This window comes from Dendronephthya gigantea, unplaced genomic scaffold (genome assembly GCF_004324835.1).
Source record: "Dendronephthya gigantea isolate DGI-Jeju-01 unplaced genomic scaffold, DenGig_1.0 000021F, whole genome shotgun sequence".
In the NCBI taxonomy this organism is placed as follows: Eukaryota; Metazoa; Cnidaria; class Anthozoa; order Malacalcyonacea; family Nephtheidae; genus Dendronephthya; species Dendronephthya gigantea.
The window spans coordinates 1,652,178-1,677,091 of record NW_021163031.1 but is presented as its reverse complement, the minus strand read 5'-3'; the positions used below and the strand labels follow the sequence as shown (position 1 = coordinate 1,677,091).

At 36.1% G+C, this 24,914-nt stretch overlaps 6 protein-coding genes across 8 annotated transcripts; 4 read left to right on the top strand and 2 right to left on the bottom strand.

Moving 5' to 3' along the window:
* Window positions 1-41: 41 nt before the first annotated feature.
* On the bottom strand, window positions 42-11,277 carry LOC114521861. 2 transcript variants are annotated; one of them, XM_028542430.1, is made up of 28 exons: window positions 10,135-10,148; window positions 10,003-10,069; window positions 9,608-9,673; window positions 9,363-9,454; window positions 9,179-9,270; window positions 8,473-8,578; window positions 7,106-7,945; window positions 6,535-6,594; window positions 6,113-6,166; window positions 5,803-5,874; window positions 5,387-5,455; window positions 5,127-5,177; window positions 4,608-4,658; window positions 4,408-4,530; window positions 4,254-4,317; window positions 3,909-3,960; window positions 3,705-3,801; window positions 3,516-3,596; window positions 3,375-3,416; window positions 2,983-3,091; window positions 2,402-2,443; window positions 2,227-2,320; window positions 2,044-2,092; window positions 1,855-1,958; window positions 1,521-1,667; window positions 1,401-1,438; window positions 948-1,009; window positions 42-801 (listed from the first exon to the last, which is right to left on the bottom strand). In XM_028542430.1, exons 3-28 carry the CDS (start codon window positions 9,663-9,665, stop codon window positions 655-657), a joined length of 2,796 nt encoding a protein of 931 aa, XP_028398231.1. In that variant the 5' UTR covers window positions 9,666-9,673; window positions 10,003-10,069; window positions 10,135-10,148; the 3' UTR covers window positions 42-654. The 2 variants fall into 2 exon arrangements, with proteins under 2 accessions (XP_028398231.1, XP_028398230.1); XM_028542429.1 differs by lacking the exon at window positions 10,135-10,148 and adding an exon at window positions 10,986-11,277 and having other exon boundaries at window positions 45-801.
* A 664-nt stretch (window positions 11,278-11,941) lies between these two features.
* LOC114521945 lies at window positions 11,942-13,501 on the top strand. Its single transcript, XM_028542519.1, has 4 exons — window positions 11,942-12,032; window positions 12,144-12,425; window positions 12,472-12,603; window positions 13,305-13,501. Exons 1-4 carry the CDS (start codon window positions 11,942-11,944, stop codon window positions 13,499-13,501), a joined length of 702 nt encoding a protein of 233 aa, XP_028398320.1.
* A 1,898-nt stretch (window positions 13,502-15,399) lies between these two features.
* LOC114521855 lies at window positions 15,400-19,448 on the top strand. Of its 2 annotated transcripts, XM_028542421.1 has the most exons (5): window positions 15,400-15,702; window positions 16,398-16,842; window positions 17,314-17,529; window positions 18,461-18,549; window positions 18,829-19,448. In XM_028542421.1, the coding sequence occupies exons 1-5, from the start codon at window positions 15,430-15,432 to the stop codon at window positions 19,036-19,038; spliced, it is 1,233 nt and encodes a 410-aa protein (XP_028398222.1). In that variant the 5' UTR covers window positions 15,400-15,429; the 3' UTR covers window positions 19,039-19,448. The 2 variants fall into 2 exon arrangements, with proteins under 2 accessions (XP_028398222.1, XP_028398223.1); XM_028542422.1 differs by lacking the exon at window positions 17,314-17,529.
* A 203-nt stretch (window positions 19,449-19,651) lies between these two features.
* On the top strand, window positions 19,652-21,288 carry LOC114521856. The gene is made up of 2 exons (XM_028542423.1): window positions 19,652-20,440; window positions 20,640-21,288. Exons 1-2 carry the CDS (start codon window positions 20,107-20,109, stop codon window positions 21,272-21,274), a joined length of 969 nt encoding a protein of 322 aa, XP_028398224.1. The 5' UTR covers window positions 19,652-20,106; the 3' UTR covers window positions 21,275-21,288.
* Window positions 21,289-21,428: 140 nt separating this feature from the next.
* Window positions 21,429-23,068, bottom strand: LOC114521857 (mediator of RNA polymerase II transcription subunit 20-like). The gene is made up of 5 exons (XM_028542424.1): window positions 22,977-23,068; window positions 22,477-22,619; window positions 22,174-22,337; window positions 21,881-21,970; window positions 21,429-21,648 (listed from the first exon to the last, which is right to left on the bottom strand). The coding sequence occupies exons 1-5, from the start codon at window positions 22,988-22,990 to the stop codon at window positions 21,454-21,456; spliced, it is 606 nt and encodes a 201-aa protein (XP_028398225.1). The 5' UTR covers window positions 22,991-23,068; the 3' UTR covers window positions 21,429-21,453.
* Window positions 23,069-23,203: 135 nt separating this feature from the next.
* LOC114521757 (mesencephalic astrocyte-derived neurotrophic factor homolog) lies at window positions 23,204-24,882 on the top strand. Its single transcript, XM_028542293.1, has 4 exons — window positions 23,204-23,409; window positions 23,943-24,064; window positions 24,422-24,563; window positions 24,657-24,882. Exons 1-4 carry the CDS (start codon window positions 23,322-23,324, stop codon window positions 24,815-24,817), a joined length of 513 nt encoding a protein of 170 aa, XP_028398094.1. The 5' UTR covers window positions 23,204-23,321; the 3' UTR covers window positions 24,818-24,882.
* Window positions 24,883-24,914: the final 32 nt, after the last annotated feature.

Below are 24,914 nucleotides of genomic sequence, written 5' to 3'. Positions count from 1 at the left end.
GAGACGTTTATGTACATTTGACCCGATGTGTAGGGTATACTGTAGTGATATAAAACTGTTTATCAGTTATAACTATAAGGAAAATTTAGAGTTTCAAGTTAGGCTTTTTATTCAAAATTCGAAGTACTGCCGTCCCAAATTAAATACAGTTATGTTAAACTTACAGACCAGTATATAAAAAGTTCAAAAATAAATATACGTACAAAATGTACAAAAAACCTAGACAAATAAAATAGTGTTAAATACACATGCTAAAAAAATTCGCAAATTGCGGTTCGTGCATGATAAAACGGTATTCCGCTGGGTCAACAAGGTTATTGTTGCCAGTCAACTATAAATTAATTGTACTACAGATACACAAGGCAAGCAAGAGGTCTACGATGTATCTAGTTTAACCCAGAAAATTAGCCCTGGATAACGCTTCAGTGTGCATTTAACCGTTTCTAAGCGAACTTGTTATGAAATGTGGTATAACAACTGTCTGGAAAAAAACACTTCTTGACATTTTATGACTGTTATACCACATTTTTGAGAAGCTATATCCAGAATGTTATCAGCTATCTAACCTAACCTCGTACCCATGCCGGCTTCCCTACCAACCAATCACTGAAGTCAATACAGTTATGGGTAAACAAATCAGTGATTCACCAGTAATTATACACCATCCCATTTCTTCAGTAGTTCTGGTCCAGTCTCTTCCCACTCATCACGGGTGATGCAGAGATCCTGAAAGGTTTCGAGACTGGCCAAAACTGCTGCACCTATAAAGGCTGCAAATTGACGATCAGGGGCTGCATGGATCTAAAACAGATTTTGAAAATCATTTTGTTTATGCATAGATAATAAAATCACATAAAGTCTTTTAATCATCCATGGTTTATGCATGTTATATGTCAAAGAAAAAAAAACAGAGCATGCGCTCTAGCTATGTATGACTAGCTGTCTACCTGTATAACAAGCGATGACGGAAATTTTCTACGCAATTCAGTTTGTAATCTCTCCATAAATCCTGCAAAGACGAACAGCTCTGGGCCAGTTGTTCGAAAGGCGTTTAGCTTAAACGGTGGATAAGCCAACTTTCAAAAACACTCTCATAGATGTTGTGAATGATTGAGCCTGCATCTCATGCATTAAATATGTACTTCCATTGAAAATTAAACTATTTACATCGAAATATTTCAGCTCAGTTGTTCAATAAATAGATAATTTTGTTTCCCAATTTGAACTTATCCACCGTTTAACGCCTTTCGAACAACCGGTCCCCTGGTTTTTATCGTACTGATCAGTAATAGTGCATGGGTTTCTAAACCATTGACTCTAGAAGGTCTATACACAATATCAGTGGCCATCTCATCTCATCTTATCTTATTGCGTTACAATTTTCCAAAAGTAAAAGATACCTGGAATTTTTGTAGTAGCTCCGCTCAGGAAAATATTTCTTAAACAAATTAATCAGAAAAAAATTTACACATTGAAACGTTTTAAAGGTTTTTTCATATTTTTTCGTAAAAATTACAAACCTGCACAACTCTTTCCTGCTATCAATGCTACAAGCCATAACCGCGTCATAAACAAGGTCAGGAAGGCCTGGAGTATCTTTGCCCCACAGATCAGGTTGAAATAAACCCTCAAACGCTGTAAACCTTTCTTTAGCCACTGTTACAAACCTGAATAAAACAAAAAACAGGATCGCTAATAATCTTTGATAACTTTGGTGAATTGAAATGCATGGATACAATTCAACCTCTACACTACTCTGTGTTCCAGTGAACTGATGACGGTGTAATGAACTGGGCTACTGTACAGGCTACTGTAGCCACATTTTTACAAAAGCATTTTCACAAAAACACTTACTTGTCTCCACTTGGTAGATCAAATTCACTCATATCCACTGTCAGGCAATCGATCTCTGAAAACTCTTCCGTTTCTTTGGCAAAATCGGCGGAGACATAACACGTCTGAAAATTTAGACACCAAAGATTGATTGATATTTTAAGTGATACATAATATACAGTAATAAAATCATGAACAAGGTTCAAATACCTTGACTTTAAGATATTCAGCAATGTAACTTTCAACCTCAGTAAAGTACCTAGAGCAACAAAAAACCAAAACCTTAACTGAAAGGAATGATTTGAATGAGATCCAACTCCATGAAATTTGAATGTATTCAGAACGATTGCTTAGAGCCCAAAGTTATACATCGCCTCCATTCATTTCCATTACCTATAACCTGACGATGCCATCAGCCGAGAAAAATGATCAGTGGCAAGACCTCCGCCGAAAGGCAGACTCTTCACTCCTGATTCCACAACATAGCCTAGATAATGGAGTTTAAAATATTGAATACATATAAAGGTTTTCTCTATATTAATATTATCCCAAATCTTTCTGTAATCACCTTCTTCCACGGGTACAACATCGATATGATCCCCAATGTTAACTGAAAATAAAATATACTGCACTTTGAGGAGAATCACTTGATCAACATGCATAGTATGATTTTTAGCTTACAATGGATTTAACAAACAGGGATGTAGCTAGTAGCTATATTCATATATATTCATTTTGTATCCGACAGTCTTTGGTGGTTCTTACAGTAATGTGAACACAGACATATTATGATATTAATATAACTTCTCCTCATCTTAAATTAAGTGCTCAGGTTTCGCCCTGTTAATAATACGACATTTCAGAAAATACTGGAATCAGCTGTGCAAAATCAGTGGCGTCGCCAACATAAGTCATGGGGGGCGTATTTTGTAATTGTGTTTATTGATCGAAAATAAAAATCGACCTCACAAGAAATGAGTAGTATATGGAACGTGGAGTATATCAATACATTGGCCTATATATTTTACATAAATGAAGAAAAGCGTTAAATTTCCTTCCAGAAATAACCTTTCAAACGCACTCCTGCCGAAGGATGAGAAGAAAACCTGGGAAGATGTTTCGGTTTAATCATTTTTAAGCACACCTTACCTATGATTCCGCAAGTCGAACTGTAGGAATACATGGAAAGAATTGTTTGACATTTCATGTAGACTGCGCCAACTTGAAAATAATCAAATAAAATTTCCACCAGCCGTTCCTAAAAATTAAAGAAAAAATTTATTCCTCTAGACTTCACTTGATCACCCCAAGCAAGGAACGTGAACCAATCAAACCTGACAAGTCTATCAGATTAATCAATCACGAACGCTTTAGAATATTGCTGATTTGTGCCGTCAAAAATGGTGAAAACGACAATTACGACAAAATAAAAACTACATTTAAAGAATACTGTACATCTTCCAAGCGCTATTTTGTGGCAAGAGCTATTGCATGGGCCGTTGACACACAATCACATTTAAGGTCTAATCCGCAACCCTTACCTTGTCCTGATCTCTCAGGTTGACTGGAGTTGTCATCACAATCTAGAGTGGCATTAAACCGTGACAGAAAATAATCAAGGAATTGTGAACAAAACCGGGATACCATCATACGATATCATCAATTATCAGATACCGGCATACCTGATAATTATTTAGGTCAACTTGCAGCTCCTTAAATATAATCTCTAAAAATCCAATGAGATCATTTGGGTCCAGCAAAGACTATAGAAACAAACATATGATTTAGTTGTGACCACACTTTGAGTATATTGGAATGGTTCATATTTCATTTCCGTGCAATGTGACTGCGAAATCTAATTCTGAAGATACCTTTCCGATGGTAAGAGGTGAACGAAGGGGATACACAAGCCTCGCGGAATTTCTGACTAAAGGATTCAGAGCTTCATAACCGTAGAATCGATGTTTACTAATTTCATAGAAGAGAGTTAATTAGAAGGTAATTAAGAATCAATTACTAGATAAATATATCACTAATTGGCTGATTAAGTAGTTCGCTATCCAATCAATACATACCTATCGTCTCTATTTACAGCGTAAACTGAAGGCAATATAACTTGTGGCCAAGCTAAAAACAAGGGTGAAATTTAACATAAAATTAACCGTTGGTGGTGATGAAAAACGTTTACCTTGTTCTATCATCAATCTTTCACATCTTACTTTTTTCTAAAATATTTAGGCCGAATAAGGCCCGTTTTCCACTAGAACAGATAAAAAGTAGGAAGCGTTTCTACTTTTCGCGGCGAATTTTTTCGCAAACCAATCAAATCACAGGATTTATTTAAGATATCGCTTCGCGTCGCGCGAATAAATTCGCCTAGTGGAAAACGGGCATAAGGCGTCTCTTCTCATGAAACATACTTTGCTCTTCCAGAAATCCGGCTTTTATAGAAGATGAACCCAAGTCGATTATGATCATTGGTTTCTAAAAACAATGATAGGTGAGTATATATTGATATAAAGCAACCTTACTCTTATAATGAAGTATTGAAATTCCAATTATTTTCTAGCAAACCTTCTCTTGGACGAGTTCAAAATGTTGTTGTTTTATTTTAGTCTTGGCTTCACTTTCCAAGGCTCTTCTCCAATCTTGAAGTTCTGGCCATGTTCCACAGCGGATTATCAAAACTTTTCCTCCCTAAAACAACAAAGAGTAAACAATAAAATTATTGCCGTTCAGTGTGGAAGACATTTATCCGACCGGCATTTTCCTACCGACTCTTCGTCCTCCACTACTTCCAAGCATTTATTTCCCATCTCTGAAACCTGAAGTTGGAGATATTTCAGGCCGATTAGGATATACGAGGCCAAAAAAACGGGGATGCATCATTATTATTGATGAATAAATTGCTTGTATAGAAAGAGTGTGAATCAGGCCTGATATTCGAAATTTCTGCTCGGGACATTTTAAGCCTGTTTTCCACTTCAACCCTATCGTAGTGAACCGTAGCTTATTCCTTGTTTTTTAAGTCATTAGTTCTATCTGAGTGCCCAGGAAAGAATGATAAACTACGCTACGTGTCGCTATACGGTAGTAACGGTACGGTTGAAGTGGAAAACAGCCCTTACACGCAGTCTGTTGCATGCAATGAATCTTACTCAATCGTGCAATTTAGTCAACAAACTGGATGGCAAACTTGGGACAAGTCAGCGACAAATGCACCAAATCGTTCCCCGAACCATAAGACAAAACTAGCGCACGGCAATTCAGGTATACATCTCAGAAAACATTACCGTACAACCTCCTAGTTTGATGAAGCTGATCGGAGCAGCAGAACGATGATCCTGCGAAGAAATTACATACGACATACGGAAGTTGTCTGGAATAGTTTGAGACCAAAGGCAAAGGCATGCTGCCTCCTCTTTAGGGTGCAAAGCCTTACCGCGGGCTTGCATGTATATGCAAGAGTCATGCATGTATTACGTTACTCCAGGTGATGGGAAATTTGAAATGTGTCAATATAATAATATTATAAGAGCCAAAAACCATTTACCTCGAAATAGAACAGCTTTCCATTAAAGATTTTAAAATATCGCTTTCGCCAACTCTTTAGCAAGGTTGCCTAAAGTAAAGGATATAAAATCAATCTTGTGAGTTTACTAGCTAAGGTTTCTCGATAACACTGCTGTCACATTTTCCGAAGGCACAGTTTGTTTTGCTCTCAAAATTACAATAGTGTAGTTGAGTAATTCAACGGGAATGAAGAACGAGCAATTGCCTCATCAAGCGAATGAAATCTGATTGTCTTTTTACTCTGCAAGAAGTTGCAATAGAGATGGACAAAAAAATAGAACAAGAGCTTTCTCTGAGTTTCCAAACCATGTTTGGTTGACGACTATATCCCATGTAAAATGCATTTAAAATGACATTTTCTTACAGAAATCTAACCCTTCAGTTCAAGCTAATCACCTTCTTTTTGTTAACTGGCAGTTTTTCTAAGTAACCAGCCATATGTATCACTTCGTCATCTGATGTATCGAGCTGGAAACAAACCAAATTGTTATATAGGTGCAGTGTATTTTAAATGTGATTAGTTCATTCGTAGTCACATGAATTTAAATAAATGCAATGTTTCCCGCCAGGGAAAACGAAACTCACTATTTCCCTCGGAAGCATACACTAAGTGTATAATATCCTCAGTAGTTGCATGGTAGTGCATACATACAGTTATATAACAAATGTTGAGATCAACGAAGTAGTTCATTTCTACTCATTCTACCTGTCCAGTTTTAATTGGTTTCACTTTTCCAAGAATTCGCTTGATAAGCAAACTCTAAAAGGAAAAAAAAAACGAATAACGAATTTATACACTGACTCCGCAATCCAACTAGGATTTCATTATAGGAAATCATGGTTTCGAGAATCGCAAATTATGCTTTCACAGACACAGAAAAATTTTCTCAAACCGAGCTAAACGCATTAAAAACAATGGATAATCAGTTCAGATGTCTCGTTATCTATTGTTGTTAATGCAAGAAGATATGGAGAAGACGTGTCTTCATTGCTAAAACCTGTCTTATATTTGTGCATGTGTTGGTTAAGCATGAATTGCTTGCTGCATGCTATAGCTACGTTAGATCAAAACCCATATCAAAAGTTGACTAGCATTCTAGTAAATCCTCGTGAAACAAATTAACTCACTGGATCCCAACTCATTGTCTTCGTGTTACTCATAGATGATGTTACTTCTTCTTCCTTTTTCTGAAAAATGGATTTTTTTTCAAATATCAGCAAATGGTATGGACTGACGAAAAATGGAACTTACAGAAGGTGAAAAAACTTTGATGAAGCAAGATAGAGCGTTGTACTGGTCGAGGTATTCAGAACCTGAATTATAAATTATTATAACGTCTTTGGCCAAACCGACAAAACCCATAAGAAATAAGAATTCACTCTGGTAATCTAGGCCAAAGCCAGGCTTGTGACATAACAACCTGGCTAAATTCACAAGCCATCAGGGGCAAGTTGTTCAAAGCTAAGTTAGCGCTAACATTGTATATGGATAACTTTTAATCCACTGTTTTGGTATAAGTGCTTCTGAACGTTCGTTCGTTTTAAAACCTTTACAAAATATAGCTTTTGTCGGTCGTTCCAAGCTAACCAGCTTTTTAACAACCGGCCCTTGGCCTATACTACATGCAGGGTCCGGGTGCCGGGTCACCATCATGTGATGAAAATAAAATATTATATAATTTGTTAATTGATAGCCGACCTTTTCAACAAACTTCGAAGCATTGTATTCAGCATAATTTACTTCATCAACAACGCTGGACTGCAATACTTCAACTGTAACTTTCTCTTCCACAGGTTCAAGATGATGCCTACTGCTCACGTGAGATGCTTCTCTGTCGTTTTGTGAAGACTTTGAAACGTTTAAAAATAACTGCACACTTGTGTCTTCTCGCCTTGGCTCAATGGAATGTTGCTCAGAATTATTAACTTTTCCTTCATTTGTATTTTCAAAGTCAGTTTTCATCCTTTTGCAATTATCTGACTCGATCAAAGACAAGGTTTCCGAAAGTGTTTCATCTGTAACGGTCTTATTCATCTCGTCCTTTCGGGTTTCTGAAACGCTTGTTGTAAATCCCGTTTGAGGACTTTCCACAACTTGATTTTCCTGAAGAGAGTTTGTAGCAATACGCGCGCTGGCCTCAGCTTCTAGCAAAAGTTTATCTTCATTTAAAAGTTGAGAACCATTGGCCGTATCAGAACCATTAAAACCTTGTTCATCGGGGTTTTCCGATTGGTGATTTTCAATTCCGTCGATGGCGTCTTGAAAATGCCGATTATTCTCATTGACGTTATTCGATCGTTCGAAATCAACATTTTCCTGGGAGGTTTTTTCAAGGCCGTTCAAATTTTCGTAATTGGTACTTGTGAGGTTTTCAGATTTTACTATGGTCGTGATTTCATCCGAATGGTTCTCTGTTTGTTGTGTGATTGTTCCGTTAGGGCAAGGATCGCTTACAGAGTCTCGACTAATATCTTTTTCCGTGCTAGTTGACCAACGAGGCAATTGCATATTCGCGTCTCCACATCTCTGTTGAATTTGCTGTGAATTATAATCAGATTTCGTTGTGATGCAGATTTGAAATGCTGGCTTTTAAAAGGGGCACAGTTGCATAGGCAGAGATCATGGAAGCATTGGGGGGAGGACTAGAGCTTAGACTAGACTAGACTAGACAGGTTAGATTAGACAGTCCATTATGAACCATTATGTATCCAGATTTGCCAACTTTAGTAACTTACTCTGACTAAGCACAAAATTGGCTGTAAAAATTATAACAGAACTATCTGCCAATTTCTATTGTTGCATTATTTTGCAGTGCACGTTCTGGTGAATCTTACTTCATGGCCAAGCCGGGATCGAAAAATGCAATATTTTACATCCAAAAGCCGAAATCTAACTTCAGTCTCTGCTATAGCAGTCGAGGGATGGTCAATGGGATGGTCTCTCCACTAGGTTACGAAGAACACTGCTTGTGTTAAGTGTAATAGAAAAATCTGAACATTGATACTTGAATATTGAACTTTAATTGTTACAATTTATACGACATATTGGATGTTACGCAGAATTACCTTTGTTAAACATCGTACAGCTCGGCTTCTTAACATTGCCAGTTTGTTCTGAGCTGTAAGTAGCTTATCTGTAATAGTATTGTACTCTGATGTTTGCTCATCATATCTATAATATATCATAGGTTATCAACTGCTATCAATCTTAATCCACATGTAACGTTAAAAGGGGTTCAACTCTCACTGTGAGTGTCACATAATTGAGGCACCTGAAACTCATTGCAAAAGTCATTATTTTATCTTTATCATTATGTTCAGGTATATAGAAATTTGTGCACAAGCTCATTTGCAGCGAACATATTGATGCTAAGCAGGTGCAGTACAAGACAAGGGGTGCTGGTAATACTAATTAGATGGTTAAAGATTTGGAGAATTATGAAACAAATTTAGTACCTAATTATGAATATAATTTTGGTGTAATTGGAATATTTTGGAGTTTATCTGTTGGCTCTTATACTCCAAGTAATACAAAATATAGTTATTATCATTTCTCATTTCCCTAACAGTCAAGTATTTTCTGACTAGAAAGTAATAGACTGGAGTAGAAAATCAGTTGAGTGTGTTTTTCAATTCCTGCTGACTGGCAGGGAGATATGGAGTAATGAATTTGACAGCATGGTTTTATGCATGATTTTCGTGGGTGATATTCATGAACTCAAGAACTCTTAGTCCACTCTTATAAACACTTGTATATATAATCATAACCTACTTGTGTAAATCTTGTAAATGTGTCAGACCCTGGATAATCTCTTGTTGTAAATCGATGTGTCTTTCCAGTAAATATATACATGTCTGTAGATCCTACATTTTATACAATAATGTAATATACCATAAAACAAATCAAACCATAGATACAATATATTAAAAGAGCATTTGAATAAGTCTGCAAAGACCTTAACAGAATGTTTTTTGTCCAATAGACTTTCAAATTCCTCATCATTGCAGTACACAACTGCTTCCTGGTTTGTGAATGGTAGAACAACATCTAAAAATTTAACAACAGTCAGCAGAAAAGATCTGAATCTCTTAGGTGTAAGGATACACTTATATACACTAAAGCCACTTTAGACCTAGCTGTCACAAAACAGAATGAAATATTCAAATTTTATGGGCATGCATACATGAATTGTGAACATACCAAGAGAATGTCGGTACGTTTTCCTCAGCTTATCTGTATAACTTTGAATGTCATCCATTAATTGCACTGTAGAAAATTGAGCAAGAACTACACATGACATTGTATAGTTTTATGCACTAAGGGTATATATATATATGAAGGGGATGTGCTAAATTAGGACCAAACTTTGCTAACCTAATCTGCAAAACAGCATTGGCTAAAACCACAATGAACAATGATCAGGTGAGACCCTGATTAAGAAATTATCATACTTTTAAAATTAATCACCTAAATTTTTTGTTTTCTAGCTTACCATTAAGTGTATTTGGGTAAGCAAAGTTGAATTAAAATATTTATTTCCTATCAACTATCGTGCATCAATGCACACCATAAATAACATTCAGTTTTTCACTTACCTTTAATCGTCAATTTCACCAAAAATCGAACAAAACTTCGAAAACAACATTTACAGAAGCCAAGACACTAGGCAAGTGAAATATAATGAATAACAGTTAATACTAAAACTCCAGTTTCTCACAATTGTATACCTTAAACTGAAAAGACCAGGAAATTGGCACAAAGAACGGGCAAATTTTAATTACAATGACATAATATTAATATCTGGAACAACAACCGAAGTTTAATCTAAAATTATTTGAAAAATTGGTTCATATAAAGCTCGTGAATAAATGGCATTGTGAAATTCACATTTACTGTAATAAAAAATTTAAGACAGATAATACAAGTTTACTTGAAAATGAGAAATCTGATTCATAAAATTATATATGCCGTTGACAAGTTATAACGTATTATAAAACCCAGAGAGGAAACCGGAAATATGATATTGATATAATCTAAAGTGTTAAATATCTGTTTTGTTTAACAAAAAAAAAATATTATGGTATTTTTATTAAACTCCATTACGAGAGAAAAACTACAATCGAATTTAGACGAAATCATGATACTGACGATAGTGTTGTGTTAAAATAAAATGAACATTCACATAAAATGAGCTGAATTCAGTCAATTCACTTATGGCTATAAATAATACTGAAAGTTTCGATCACAGAACATATTTGAAGTGCTATATGAGTATATAAAATTCGACTAGCCAGTCTAGCTGGGTTTTAAAAACCTCACTCAACCATCCTGGATTTAAAAAAGGGTAACATTTCGTTCTGTTTATAAAGTCACAGAGCATCTGTGTTCTCTAATCACTATGCGTGGTCCATCGTCCACCAGCATCAACACCCTGAGTTATATGCACTAGATAATACTATTAGATCTCGTATAGCTTTCAATTGATCTTCAATAGTATTATTTTATTGGTACTTGAGAAAGGTATGAAAAATATTTGAACTCTTATTTAAATATGAAGTATCTTTATACTTTTACTTACAATTTGAGCCTGTTAATTTTGATTCAATGGTCATCAGCTCAGGAGTCAGGATTCTCTATATAGAGTACGGTGTACACAAAACATAAATACCCACATACGTGCCTAAAAATATTTGTATATATAATACGGTATAATAACCGAGGAACTTTAGTCCTGTTTCAGGAAAACTTTATATAACAATGCTTCTTTCCTCGTTACATTGATTAAATTCGCGAAGTAAATATGCATTATATCATGCTCGAAATGATGTAGCCATATTTGTACATGAAGATCGCCATCTGATGTATGTTTTTTTAAACAGGATACGATTCCAGGAATTGCACCAGGCAAGCCTTATTGTAGGCTAATCAGTAATAACGTATATCTATGGATAGCCCACTGGGATAGCCCTAGTAGTGTCTCTATGGGTGAGGGGGAGGCTCATGGCCAAGGGGGCGTTCATGGCGGCCCTTTTTAAAGCTTCCATTACAAATCTGCTTTTGATCATTCTGGAAATGCGACCAATCAGCTTCAGAAATAGCACAAGCGTACGATGAAAAACTCAGACACCAGAATTATGTAACGAACTAAACGAAGAGAAAACGAAGTTCAACTGCCGATGATTTGCAAGTGCCACTAGTTGAAGTATAAAATGCCGAGATTGCCTTCGCCTCAGTCATTCCGGTCTCCAAAATCTCAACCTTATTAGTGCTTGTTCCCATAAATATTAAGTGTAATTTTTTATCCACATTTGTTTCCTTCATGTACAAACTACGAGAGCAAAAGGCATAGCAAAGGCAGTGTAAAATAACGAAGACGAATATTTGTAATCGCCTGACTGGACTTTCCTAGAATTTCCAGGGTTTTCCCCGTATTTATACATGATACATGATATATGTTACAAATCAAAATAGTATTTTTCGTATTATAAACAATACTGAGACAGTGTGCAAAGAATTACTTATAAACATAACGAAATGTCGCTCTGCACAAGAAAAAGCGAGGAATATAAAAATAGCGACTCTGTTGAGGTAGCGCTGCCGCCCGAACTAAAGTGGAATTTACCGAGTAGAGAGGAAATTGGAGTAAATCGTTGTGAAATACAGTCGCCGACTCATGTTTTTTTAATAACAGTAAATGATGATTAATTCAATGCTTGTTATTCATATATAACTTCAGTTCGAAGAAGCTATAATAAGGATCTGGGTTGTGTTGATTTTGGTGAATTTGGTAATCAGAATGTAAAAGTTGCATTAATGAGATGTGCAGAGGGGCCAATAGACGCTGTGATTGCTGTAAAGAATGCTGTTGATATTTTGAACCCAAAAGTTGTCCTATTTGTCGGAATTTGTGCTTCGATGAAACCAGAAAAGGTAAAACTTGGCGATGTCGTGATTTCCGCGAAATTGGGAACTTATGCCGAGGAAGAAATCAGGCAGGATGGCACGGATGAATGGCGAGGTGTTAAAGCCAACATAAGTAAAAATATGTCTCGTCTTGAACCCAGACAGTTTAAAAGTCGAAGTTCATCGTAATGCTGTCATGTTAAGCGACCCGGAGTTGGTTAATAATCTAAAAAGACGCCAAGAGATGCTGAATTATTTTAAAGATTCGCTCGGTCTAGAAATGGAGGGTGTGGGTAAGAGAAACGCTCCCCCCTGCTTCAGATGAGGCACGTATTTTGTAAAGCGGCTAGTTCCCCATTTTCACTAATACGTTTGTTTGTGAAAGCTTTCACTTTTAACACAAAGTGTGGTCTTAAGGTCTGTTCACACGATCCAATTTTGTCGGATCCAATTCACTTCTGATGGAATGGATGTTTTATAGTCTGTTGCGTATGTGGACAGCAAATCAACTAAAGCCAATGCAGTACTGCTTTATAAATCAAAAGCTACATTCCATACGTAAGAAAGTACGTCAGGAGTGAATTGGATCCGACAAAGTTGGATCATGTGAACGGGCCTTTAGATATCTCTTTCTCATGCGCGAAATATTTTATTTCTCTTCTTTTCAACCACTTATCACTCCTCCCTCCTGGTAATCAAACACCGGTCCGCGAATTTCGAAAGAAACGTGCAGTTTAGTAACTGTCCTAAGCTACAAAGGAGAAAAACTGGTCACGGAAGATCTCAAGCTATGTTTAATCCAACAAGTGACAATCATGCACTCATGCAGGTTTTCAGAGTAAGCGGCATGCATGTGGCCAATCTTAGCAAGCCAATATACACCACCATGCATAACTTCTTTTGGAGATTAAACTAATGAAAAAAGAAGTTGCCATTCGGTCTACACGATAAATTTCAATAATGAGGATTTTTTGTATATACTTATAAAATATAGGTCTCTATGCAGCGGCGTATAATCTTGGCATTGAATGGGCTGTTGTCAAGGGAGTGTCAAGTTTTGCAGATGGAAATGTGGAGACCAAAAAATGGAAGCAATTTGCAAGTGTAATGGCCGCATCTGTTGTTTATAACATGTTTAAATATCCAAATGTTTCACAAAGTTGGTGCCACAAACAGCTGGAACCGCTATAAGAGGTATGGAATATACTAATTGCATAGATGTATTAAACAGTGGCACGCCTTTTACTAGAGACGTACGGATGATCCGTCTGTCTAGTAGAAATCAGCAATCCAATCATCATTAAGATAGTCATGTTCATAGAATAATTAATTATGCATAAGAGCGTTTTAGGCTAAGTAATTTCCTTGTTTTCACTGTCTCGCAATATAGTCAGCTATACGCTTTAATAGTGCGAGGGCATAGCAACAATAAACCGTTGAAATAAGCCGCTAAAAATACTGTTGAATTGTTCATATATAGCTGTTGTCAGGCCATCAGTTGATCAAATGGATAGAAGAACAGCAAGATGTTCTATAGACGAATTTCTCCGACAAAGGAATTTTGGCGATAGCGGCCAGGTGGGTCGCAATAATTCAGGGGTCTGTGGGTGAACGTTGTTCTATATCCTAATGCATTTCTTTGATTTTAGTTTAAATGTGAAGATCGTTGGATCAAGTACGAATTACACAGAAGGGTGCTGAACGACTAATTCGACCATGGTCGTATTCGCCGGAAAACGACTAATTCGACCATGGTCGTATTCGCCGGAAAACGCGCGACTAAGTCGACCATGGTCGTATTCGCCGGAAAACGACTAATTCGACCATAGTCGTAATCGCCGGAAAACGACTAATTCGACCATGGTCGTATTCGCCGGAAAACGACTAATTCGACCATGGTCGTATTCGCCGGAACTGAAGGTGGTCTTGGGTATTTGAAGCAAAGATAACCGATATACTTACAGGAACCACTGTAACCAAGGCAAAATTATTTTCAGGAAAAAAACGATGCAGTAAAATACACAGTAAAAGCTCTTCTGGAAAAACTTCAAACAGAGAACCTCTAAGACTAATTTTATATACAGGGCATATATACAATTTCTTCAGCATACACCTTTGAAACTAAGTCAAATTCGAAATATTAAATATTCAAAAACCAAGGACAAGGGAATTTAGGCAGAACCATATTTTTTAGCACGATTCTTAATTGTTTTCGCTGTGGGTTTAACCAAAAGTTTCTGTCCGTTCTGATGGAACAGGAAAAAGAGAAAAACGGTTCAAAAATGTTTGATGGGCATACCACACTCGTAGTGCAAGGACTGGTTTTAAAAAAGCCAACATCATGAGAGTAAAGTCTAAAATATTGAATAAAGATTATAATGTTGTACTAGTTCGGGTTATAGAAGCCCACACTACACGGCTAAGTTTGCCGCCTGCATCAATTTCGTCCGTGCTCGGTCTTCGTATTGGTAAGCTGCACAAGGATAAAATTGGCTACAAGTAGCAATTTTAGCCTGCGGTGCCGATAAATTGAGTCTAGTGAAGAAAGGGTCTAGTCTAGTATAGTCAGATACGTGGCTATTCCTTTATCCTGTTATAAATTTTGCTGAAGGTTTGGAAATACGTGATAAAATACAAGTGTGGAAATAATATCTTGATTTATCAGTTTCCTGGAATTTCCCCCCGATTCTCTTGGTCATGTGAACGTCTGTGTAAATATAACCATGTGTGAAAATAACAGTAACTGCATGTCTTATTTTTCGATTAAAAAATTTCAATTCAATTAAACAAAATCATAGGACAAGTCACACTCAGCCTTGTATATCACTTTATTCGTTCATTATATTATCATTTGTATAGTTTATTCATCTGCATTAATTTGCCCTTACTTACCAATGTGAAATTTAACGCCTACAAAAACGCATCGGCTTGAATTACTAAGAATTGCTGAACATTTGACATCTTTGCAAATTTATTCAACTTTAAATTGAATTTTGATGTGTTACATCGGTTTCGTGGTTTCACGCTGTGACATATTTTCCAGTGATATTTTCCTGGTTCCGGTTGCACGAACATAGTGTGGTTTGAAACAGTTGAGACAAAATTTCACCGACAAAAAAATGTCGTCTCATGCTCAGAATCCAAACGAAAGACGTGAAAACAATAATGTTTTCGTTCCACCTGAACTAAGTATCAACCTTCCAAAGCAGAAAGACATCGGGAAAATGCGCAGAGATTGGGCAAGTATCGAACCAGAGCTACCAATCGATATTCTCCTAGTCACAGTCAAGGATCATGAATTTGTTAACTGTTATTATTATCTTGAAAATAAGAAGCGAAGCTGGTGTCATGGTTTAGGTATGGTTGATCTAGGGACGTTTGGTGATGGAGCGGTAAGTTTCAGCGTAAAATAATAAGATTTGAATTATATGTACATATAGGATTGATTCATTATTTCAATTTTCAATCGTATAATTTAAATTTTTGTGACTAATTATCATTGCAATTGACCGAAACGAAAAAGATGGCGGCATGTACATTTTACCAGAATGCATTGCGGGCATTAAGAATGATTGACTGAAAAAAGATGGCAAGAAAAACTCCTAAAGACGTGAAATTTTAACACAGCGAAGAAAATAATTCAAAATGCATTCTGGTAAAAATGCATTCGAAATGCATTCTGGTAAAATGTACATCCGCCATCTTTTTTGTTATGGTCAATTACTATTGAAGTCTATATGTACTATATTTCATATCTATATTCCATTAATATAGTTGCACATAAACAGGATAGTTTTTCCATGCAGTGTTTTATACTCGTTTTCTCTACGATGTGATTAGAACATCATCTTATAAACAACCTTATAACATAAATAGCTATAGCTACTATATGAAGTAGACCCTTCGTAATGCCGGCGCGATCTATAAAACGGTTTATACGTTGATGAGTATAATAAGGATTATACCTATATACCATATCTCAATCCACGTTTAGGCGATTTACTAATTGTGATGCCAAATTAAAAGACAGGCGAGATTTAGTATATATATTTATATAATTATAGTTTTATGTATATATACTTTAAAGGTTAAAGTTGCTTTAGTAAGATGTGAGAAGGGTTCAATTGAGCCAAACGCTTCTCTAATCGTTGTGAAAAATGCGGTCGAAATCTTGCAACCCAAAGCAGTGATTTGTGTTGGTTATTGTGCCTCGATTAACCCCGAAAAAGTTAAACTAGGAGATGTGGTTATATCTGCAAAATTAGCGAGTCTTTCCCCGAAGAGAATCGTAGCGGATGGAACACAGCAGATGCGTGGATTTAAAACGCATGTGAGCAAAAATATGGGTCATCTCATTCCATTCGCAGCAGATGGTTGGGAACCACCGTTAAATAACCCGGACAGTTTTGATGTCAAGGTTCATCGCCAAGCTGTGATGCTGAGTGGCTCGGAGGTGGTGAATAATTTTGAAAAGCGACAAGAGTTACTGAGACATTTCCCTGATGCACTCGCTGTTGAGATGGAAGGTGAAGGTAAGCGAACGCCAAGCATCATCAGCTCCGCGAGTTTTGTCGGTGATCAAAGAATGCAGTATCAAATCAAACCACAGGGGCTCAAGAATCCATAATAGCATAAACATTCTCGTCGGCTCTCTTCTTGGGAGTCAGTGTAGTTTAATTAAGTTTATCGCCTGTATTCAAAAAGCTCACTCACACTCACACTCATTGAGGGTGACATAGAATTTTGTTATTTTACTGGTCAATGAGAAAGTTCTTTTTCAATCAGTGGAAAGATCCAAGGTAAAACGCTGAAAATCAAGTTCCTATTTGAGTGGAAACCGCCATGGAAACTTTGTCATTCCACTCTTTGAGTGTGAATGAGCTTTTAGAATACAGGCATATGCCACTCAACCACAACCACCCACCCGCAAATCGTGCTCTGTTTATCAAAAAAGGAAAAAAAAATCGCTAACCATCCTAATGATTCAGTATCCCACATTTCAGGACTCTATGCGGCTGCCTGTGATCTTGGTATTGAATGGGTGGTTGTAAAGGGAGCATCAGATTTTGCCGATGGGAGTATGACAGATACACAAAATTGGCAGCCATTTGCCAGTGCAATGGCCGCTTCTGTTGTTCATAACATGTTCCGCTATTATGATGTTATACAAAACTGGGCTAACTATCAAAAACCAGTTCAAAGGCCAATGAGTACAGAAGGTAATGGCGTTGATGCAAAACTTCAGTGCATGTAAATGTTTCAGATAAGGTCTGGCTGCCATGCATGATCAACATAAGTACATGTATACTGACTCTTAAAGTTAAATAACGTTGAAAACAGCCCAAAAGTTGTTTACGTAATTGGCTAATTCTATGCATTACGCAATAGTACGAATGCACAGTGTATGCATTTAACGCCAACCGAGGCCTTGATAATTCTCAATATCACGCGAAAACCGAATTTAATATTTATTTTATTATTCACCTGGTTAAATGGCAGTAAAGAAGTCGAATAAATTAGTAAATTCATAAATTAGACGTCACGATTACAGAATACCAGGAATTATTTGTAAATTTGACGTCATAATTACAAATACCGGAATTATTTGTAGATGGCTAACCAATCAAAACGGAGATTGCATATACAATGAATAATAATCGTTATTAATTTTTAAAAATCAGCAGCGGTCTGATTCCTAGCCTTTCCTGCTATCTGATTGGCTGTAGCAGCGGGCGGAATTTTGATTGTTTATGTTTTGTTGCCATTGCCGAGTCTGACTACACAATTATAATACGACCAAACGCCACTTTTTGTAAAAAAGTTTTTTACCGTTTCGGTCGGTCCGCATAGAAAAATACCCCCTCGGTCTCGGGTCGTTTTTAATACCTCGGTAAAATTTTTCTATCCGGACCTCGCAGCCGTAAAATAACATATATATAAGCCGCGGTGCATACTATGTCTATGAAGTATATATTTCGACGCGTAAAACGATACAAAGCAATATACTTACAATCGAACTGTATACCACCACTGAATGCATAAATCAATACTACCCACCAGAAAGTTTACACTATGACTGACTGACTGACTCGCTTGAATTCTTCATATATAGAATAAGCTCTTACATACTCGTCTTGTGTATTCATATAGTCACGGCTGCGGCAAGCCACTCAACAGGTCCTCCTATTAATCCTATTGCATATTTGCTTCGAAGAATTGCTGGTACAAAAGAAGGCAGAGTATGTATCATCAAAAATAATTTATCCCTTTAAAAAACATCCCTATATACCCCTCCTATCCATCTCTCAATCATTTCGCCTATTTTCTGTGTCTTCGGCATCTTTTGTCTGCTCACTTCACAAAATCTTTAAGTCTCTGTATTGTAATTACTAATGGTGAAATATTTCTGTCTCTTCATTTCCTGCATTCATGCCTGATGTCTCTACTTCGAATTATTGTATTGTATATTTTACTATAAAACATTCCATGCTCTTTCTTTCCCCTGGTATCTGTTGCAGAAAATGTATAATGGTCGCACAATCGAGTACTCGGTTTCAGAAAGATTCCACTCCTTGGAAGAACCTTCGGTTTTCGATGCGACAGCCAGAGACGTTGCAAGTGGAACGAAAGTGGAAGAAATTCACGCCGATACTGCTGAGTTAGCAATTAATGGCGCAGTAGAAAAGTTGGTCAAAAAACTCAAGGAACAAAAAGTGATGCCAGATTAATCAAAAACAAAAAGTAGATTACCTACCCAACATGCACTGAGCAATTTTACGATTTGGCTATACCAGAATTTTAACAATTGAAGTTTTAAAATCTTCATTAGTTCCGAAATCTCTCATCTAATCGGATTATCTTTAATAGCGTGTTATAAACATTAGAATTCGTATGAAAGATGACTGTTTGTACATTTACTTTATAAGTTGTATTTAATAACCAATAAAGACTGTTGTTTATTTCTTAGTAATTATGTATCAATAAAAGTCCTTGAGAACTGAGAAGACATGGGCCCAGTTGCACGGAGGCTGCATGGATAGCGCTGTCCACCGGATGATATCCGAGTGATATTACAGTACTGATGCATATATGATATCATTAATGAATTAGCTAGAATGAATTAGAATAAAAGATTTCTGGAAAGCTTTATGCATATGAATAGTTATTTTAAACTATTGAACGAAGGCAAAAAGAAGATAATATTTGTCCTAGATAACATGGAAAAGACGCCCAATGTACAAGCTGTTTGACACTAGGTGTTTTTAATCACTACCATGCCCGGTTTTTCCATCTTAGATTTAGTGGGAAAATGTCACAAGGCTTCGGGCTTTCTTCAAGAAATTTATGAAAATAGTAAAGACCTTGATTAGAGCTTTGTGATTGCTTCTCTGGGAATATTTAGGGTTTAATTGCTGATAATAAAATGATAAGAATCTTGGATGCATCGCTATAATATACGCTTCAAGATTGGCTGAAAGAATTGTCGCCGAGTTACTTGAAGCATTGCTGAAATTCAACAAGTTGTTGCAACGCCAACATTTTCATAACCACGTTAGTTGGGTGTAGAACAATCTTATCCAGTCATTTTTTTATGACCTGGGACAACTTATGGACAAAGGAAAGAAGACGAGATTCTGTTATGAGTTTCTGCGCTTGACCGGTGTAAATTTAGGAAGAACCCTTGACATGCATGCCACCAGTTGTAAACATGCAGGTAAAATATATCAAACGTTGTTATAGCATTTCGAAATTATACACTTGCGACATTGTAATTACTTTAGAAAACCAGTTGTAAAATGGAAAGAAATTATCGAAGTTGCGAGTTACAAATTTGTGACAGTTACAGCAAAAATGATGAAAACTACACAAAATATTTCGTACTTGACCAGCAAGAAAAAATCATCGAAACAGCTAAAATCTTGCACTCGTTCAGTAAACAATTTTTCGCCGAGCCCCTCTCGTTTACAGACGAGAGATATTACAGCGTTGGCGACGCATATTTTTCGGATTTTCAAAGTGTGGTACTAACGGTTGATACCTTAATCGAGTGGCTAGAGCGCTCTGGAAATGATGTGCTTCAAAATGTTAAGAAAAAAGAGGCTGTTTTGCGCGGAATGCTGCGATTGACAGGTATCATGCTCACTATTTTCTTCGTTGTCATGAATTAGCATGTTTTTCAACCAAATAAATAGATCTATCTTAATATATCGACTTGATAATATCAATTAATAATTGTATGAAATGTCACCAATGGCAATGCAACAAATTTAGAGGTCTTTGTTATATTTATATCTAACCACACATAATTTACTCTTTTCTCTGCGTAAAGAACTCGGCAGTCAAGCTAGTCTCTTTAGTATGCTGGAATTGGCCTGCAAGTTCCTCGATGTCCCAAAAAATCCCTACCCAGCAGAACGAGAATACATATCAGGCACCTTGGCTGAAGTTCATGATCAAAAACAAAGCATCTACAAAATCCTACGAGAGGCTGGCGAAACCTTACGACGCATTATCGACGATGATACGTTTGACATCAGCAAGGGGATGCAATTTGATAACGATGTTAGAAAGGTTGAGTTAGAAATTCAGTTTTGCCAACGACGTTTGGATGGCGCGAAAAAAATGACGGTCCAGTTAATGCAAAAAATGCAGTCGGTGAAATGGTTTTCCCGAGCTGTTCGAGCCGTGGGAATTCTCATCACTTTGTACTTTGCGTATTATAAATATCAGAATTCGACTATAGCTTTTCCTATCATTCTTCTGGGGTTCTTTGTGTCTGTCATAATGTGGTTGTCATTTTTTCCTTCTAACGCATACGGGTTTTACGAGGCACTTTCTAAATTGGAGGCCAAGCACCGTTTGTTAGACGAGGGACTGGACACCATTAATGAACGATTGAGGAGCACCACTGACCATAAGGATAAAGTTGTTGACGCAAAATTAACAACGACTTCAAGTAACTGATCTCAATAACTGGTCCACTACTGTACTAAGGGGTTGTATAACACACAAAAGTACTGTATGACAGTGATAAATGTGGGCCATTCTGACTTCCATACCCTTATTTTCCATCCAAAATCACTTTCTTTTAGCAGCGTTGCTCAAACTCCAAAGAAAAGCATTGATAGGGTCCATTGATACAGTCAAGTAGAACTGGTCTTTTTCCATTTATTAAACTGTTCGAGATATTGCATTATAGTGTCCGAAGGCTTGAATTTACTTTCACTTTTTTTAGCTGGTAATGAAGGCATTGCCACTGCAATTCCTGTAATTCCTTCAAGGAATTCCTGAAGTAAACTCCAGCACTGTGATGCAACAAGGCAGGGAAGGTACTCAACCTACAGTAGTTATTTCAATCAGTGCAATAAGTAGTTGGTCATGAATGAGAATGCATTTCATAGAGTATGTAGAGATCAATAATAAACTATTTTATTCAAGGAGAAAACTCTTAGAAAACCAGCATATTGTTAAAATTTAAAAGGAAGGAACACAGTCCAATGATCTATTGAATGATCTATCATAAATATTATAAATCGATTTTATTAATAACATGAATAAAAAATGTAGTACCTCAATAAGAATTCCTTTGAAACTAACTCCAACAGTAACCTGGCCAATTTTAATGACAAAATCACCTAGTTCATACCTCTGACCTTTTGCCTGAATATTAATATATGAGAAAAATTAATAAAAACTTTGGTGTTGTGACAAAAGACAGAAAGAAATCAGCAATAAACTCAGTAAGAAGTAAGCAGATTATTAGACAGGTGCTCAGAAATAGTTTAAACAGTATTATTGCATACATTTAGGATTATACCAGTGCAGTGCTATTTTCTTTAACTAATTCTATTGTGTATACAAACCTCAATTTTGGCACCTTTCCGAGGCTCATAACATCCTTTTATTTTTAACATGACATTATCAAACCCTCTGTCTGCTATAAGACATGATCCATTTTCCAGACATGCAAATGTAGAGAGTGGATACTCTGTGTTGTGGATGATATGGAGAATTTTTGGAGGGCTTCCTGCAATATAAACTGTCTGGTCATACTTGTGTTACATTACAGAGTGTAGTTCTATGGTTGCAGGACTGCATTAAAGCAAGACTGTTTTTAGATATGCACATTTGGATAATCAAAGACTATTATATTTGACACAACATACCCATGCTAGCAGCAGACTGGTATGTCTCACAATCAACACACCAACTATTTGACCATTGTGCACCAGCTAGTTCAACATTCTTTTGTAATATATCAACAACTTGTTGTCCATTTTTTCCACTTGCTAACGGCCATGGATATACACTACAAAAATAGGACAAACAATTCATATGTATATTTGGCTAATAACTATATAATGGTCATTCAACCTGTGGTAACACTTAATTCACAACCGTGTCAGTTAAGAGCAACATCATTGGGCCTGTTTTTACGAACCAGGAACAATCTGTGCATTTTAGTCGTGTAGATGAATAAGAGTTAATCAACTATAAAAAATCAATCCCCATTTAGCAATGCAAAAATATTGGTTGATCTATTTATAATTTATTGATTATACATATTGATTATACATTTATATAATATATAATAATTTGCTTTCCAAAAAGGCTCAGATTTTAATGAATGGCAAATCTCAGACCAAGACATAAGCTTGTTACTAACCAAGTAACACCCATTTCTTCGTACAAATTGTCTTCTTCTTGTAAAAATTCTGAAACCTGAAACCAACATTAATTCTTTTGCTGAGGTTTCAAATTTGTAAGCTATGTTAGATTACTTCATGTTACATCAAATAAAAAGTGACGAAGTATTTACGCGTGGAAATTTTGTAGTCCTCGCAATGTGAACCAATCAGAAGGCGACAAGTACGAGTACACGATTGGCACACGTTGTTGCCGGAGCCGGAGGAAAAGTTGTCAGAAAATATTTAGGAGTTAAACGGAATAGGCAATCATCTTTAAAATTGTTTGTTCATTTGTAATTCTTGCACGTAAAATTAGTGCAGATATGAAGATAATTACTTATACTACAACTGCCTTTTTTCTTGGCTCTCTAACTCTGAATGAAGCAAAATTACGGGAGGGTGACTGTGATGGTAAGAATAAAAATGTTTAGATACAAAACGGTACCAGGTGAAAAGACGAAAGATCAACCATTGTTGTGTCACTGGAAATATCAACATATAAACGCAGAGGGGGAAATATATATCATTCGTATACTACTTTTTTCATAAAATGTATTGGAACGGCCTTAAAAGGAAAAGTCGTTTGTGTATCTTTTATTAGTCATCAGAATACAAGATATTTAGTTATTTACCATAAATGTATAAAAATATCTTATTGGAATTCGTACAAAGATGTCAACAGTCTTAGGTTTCAAAATTTCTTGACTGTTTTGTGAAGTGCATCTATGTGTTATATACGATGCAATGCAAATTGATCTTTGCAGTTGAAGTTGTTAAACTGGAAGTTAACTTTGAAATGTCACTGTTAGTTTTACCATGCTTAAGACTTTTTGTCCTATATTCAACTCTTTTGACAACAGCAACAATCTTTTGACAACATCTTGTTATTACAAGATGATTTATTAAACATTGTGAAAAAATTGTTATAAAATCTTGTTTTTTAGTTTGCATCAAGTTCCTTACTAAATTTGCTGAGAAGCTTGATGGTAAGGAGAAAGGGCCTGATGACATTAGAGCAAAATTAATGGATGAATGCAAGAAAGCGAAAGGAAAGGATCATCGCTTTGTAAGTTAACTGAGTAAAATTGTTTTCGGTTGGATCCATAGAATAAAGCTACATTTATAAATAGATTGACTTTGATAAGCAGTTTACTTGCCATGTCTTGCAACCATAGTAGAACAGGTGGAAAGGAGAGAGAAAATGAGGTAGTTGAAATTTAGAACACTGTTATTAAGAATTTTAACAAGCATCTCATAATTTCAAGTCAAAAGATGGGATGACTTTCTATGAATAAGGTTATTCAATATCGTCAGCACTCAGCAACAAATCATTGCTTGAGAGCATTGGTTCATTTACTATGGTTTATTTGAAGTAGATATTTAAAAACATTTTGTAGCAATGCAATTTTTTTGTCATTTGTAGTGCTACTATGTAGGTGGTACAGAGGATGCTGCAACCAGTATATTAAATGAAGTTACAAAACCTATGTCCTATCATGTTCCTCCTGAAAAGATTTGTGAAAAACTTAAAACAAAAGATGCACAAATATGTGATTTGCAATATGGTAATAATCTACAATATGCAAAAATATTCAAACCTATTCATTTATTCTTTGTTTTAATGATGTTAAGTATTGCATTTTATGATTTTTCTGTAGAACAGAAGATTGATGTTCGAAATGTAGACTTGAAAAAAATGAGAGTTAAACAACTGAGGAAAATTTTACAGAGCTGGGATGAGGAATGCACTGGGTGTATTGAGAAGACAGACTTTGTACAACGTATTGAAGAACTGAAAGACAAGCACACTGAATTATAATAATAGTTGTAGTAGTATTATATATTGTTAAAATTGTTATTTAATAAGACTGTTTTGTAACATCAGTTGTCTATTGTTTTTAGATTGAGTTGTTAGA

Excerpts from the sequence above, each read along its gene's own strand:
- LOC114521945 (XM_028542519.1), top strand. The coding sequence starts at position 11,942 with ATGTCGCTCTGCACAAGAAAAAGCGAGGAATATAAAAATAGCGACTCT. Across the intron at positions 12,426-12,471 it reads TGGCACGGATGAATGGCGAG|ACAGTTTAAAAGTCGAAGTT; the intron begins GTGTTAAAGCCA and ends TCTTGAACCCAG. Across the intron at positions 12,604-13,304 it reads TCTAGAAATGGAGGGTGTGG|GTCTCTATGCAGCGGCGTAT; the intron begins GTAAGAGAAACG and ends TATAAAATATAG.
- LOC114521861 (XM_028542429.1), bottom strand. The coding sequence starts at position 9,665 with ATGGATGACATTCAAAGTTATACAGATAAGCTGAGGAAAACGTACCGA. Across the intron at positions 9,271-9,362 it reads ACAAAAAACATTCTGTTAAG|GATCTACAGACATGTATATA; the intron begins GTCTTTGCAGAC and ends TATAAAATGTAG. Across the intron at positions 7,946-8,472 it reads CTGTACGATGTTTAACAAAG|CAAATTCAACAGAGATGTGG; the intron begins GTAATTCTGCGT and ends TATAATTCACAG.
- LOC114521855 (XM_028542421.1), top strand. The coding sequence starts at position 15,430 with ATGTCGTCTCATGCTCAGAATCCAAACGAAAGACGTGAAAACAATAAT. Across the intron at positions 16,843-17,313 it reads TGTTGAGATGGAAGGTGAAG|GACTCTATGCGGCTGCCTGT; the intron begins GTAAGCGAACGC and ends CCCACATTTCAG. Across the intron at positions 17,530-18,460 it reads AAGGCCAATGAGTACAGAAG|TCACGGCTGCGGCAAGCCAC; the intron begins GTAATGGCGTTG and ends GTATTCATATAG.
- LOC114521757 (XM_028542293.1), top strand. The coding sequence starts at position 23,322 with ATGAAGATAATTACTTATACTACAACTGCCTTTTTTCTTGGCTCTCTA. Across the intron at positions 23,410-23,942 it reads ACGGGAGGGTGACTGTGATG|TTTGCATCAAGTTCCTTACT; the intron begins GTAAGAATAAAA and ends CTTGTTTTTTAG. Across the intron at positions 24,065-24,421 it reads AAGGAAAGGATCATCGCTTT|TGCTACTATGTAGGTGGTAC; the intron begins GTAAGTTAACTG and ends TGTCATTTGTAG.
- LOC114521856 (XM_028542423.1), top strand. The coding sequence starts at position 20,107 with ATGGAAAGAAATTATCGAAGTTGCGAGTTACAAATTTGTGACAGTTAC. Across the intron at positions 20,441-20,639 it reads CGGAATGCTGCGATTGACAG|AACTCGGCAGTCAAGCTAGT; the intron begins GTATCATGCTCA and ends CTCTGCGTAAAG.
- LOC114521857 (XM_028542424.1), bottom strand. Across the intron at positions 22,338-22,476 it reads CCAGTCTGCTGCTAGCATGG|GAAGCCCTCCAAAAATTCTC; the intron begins GTATGTTGTGTC and ends TTTATATTGCAG. Across the intron at positions 21,649-21,880 it reads TCAAAGGAATTCTTATTGAG|GTTGAGTACCTTCCCTGCCT; the intron begins GTACTACATTTT and ends TAACTACTGTAG.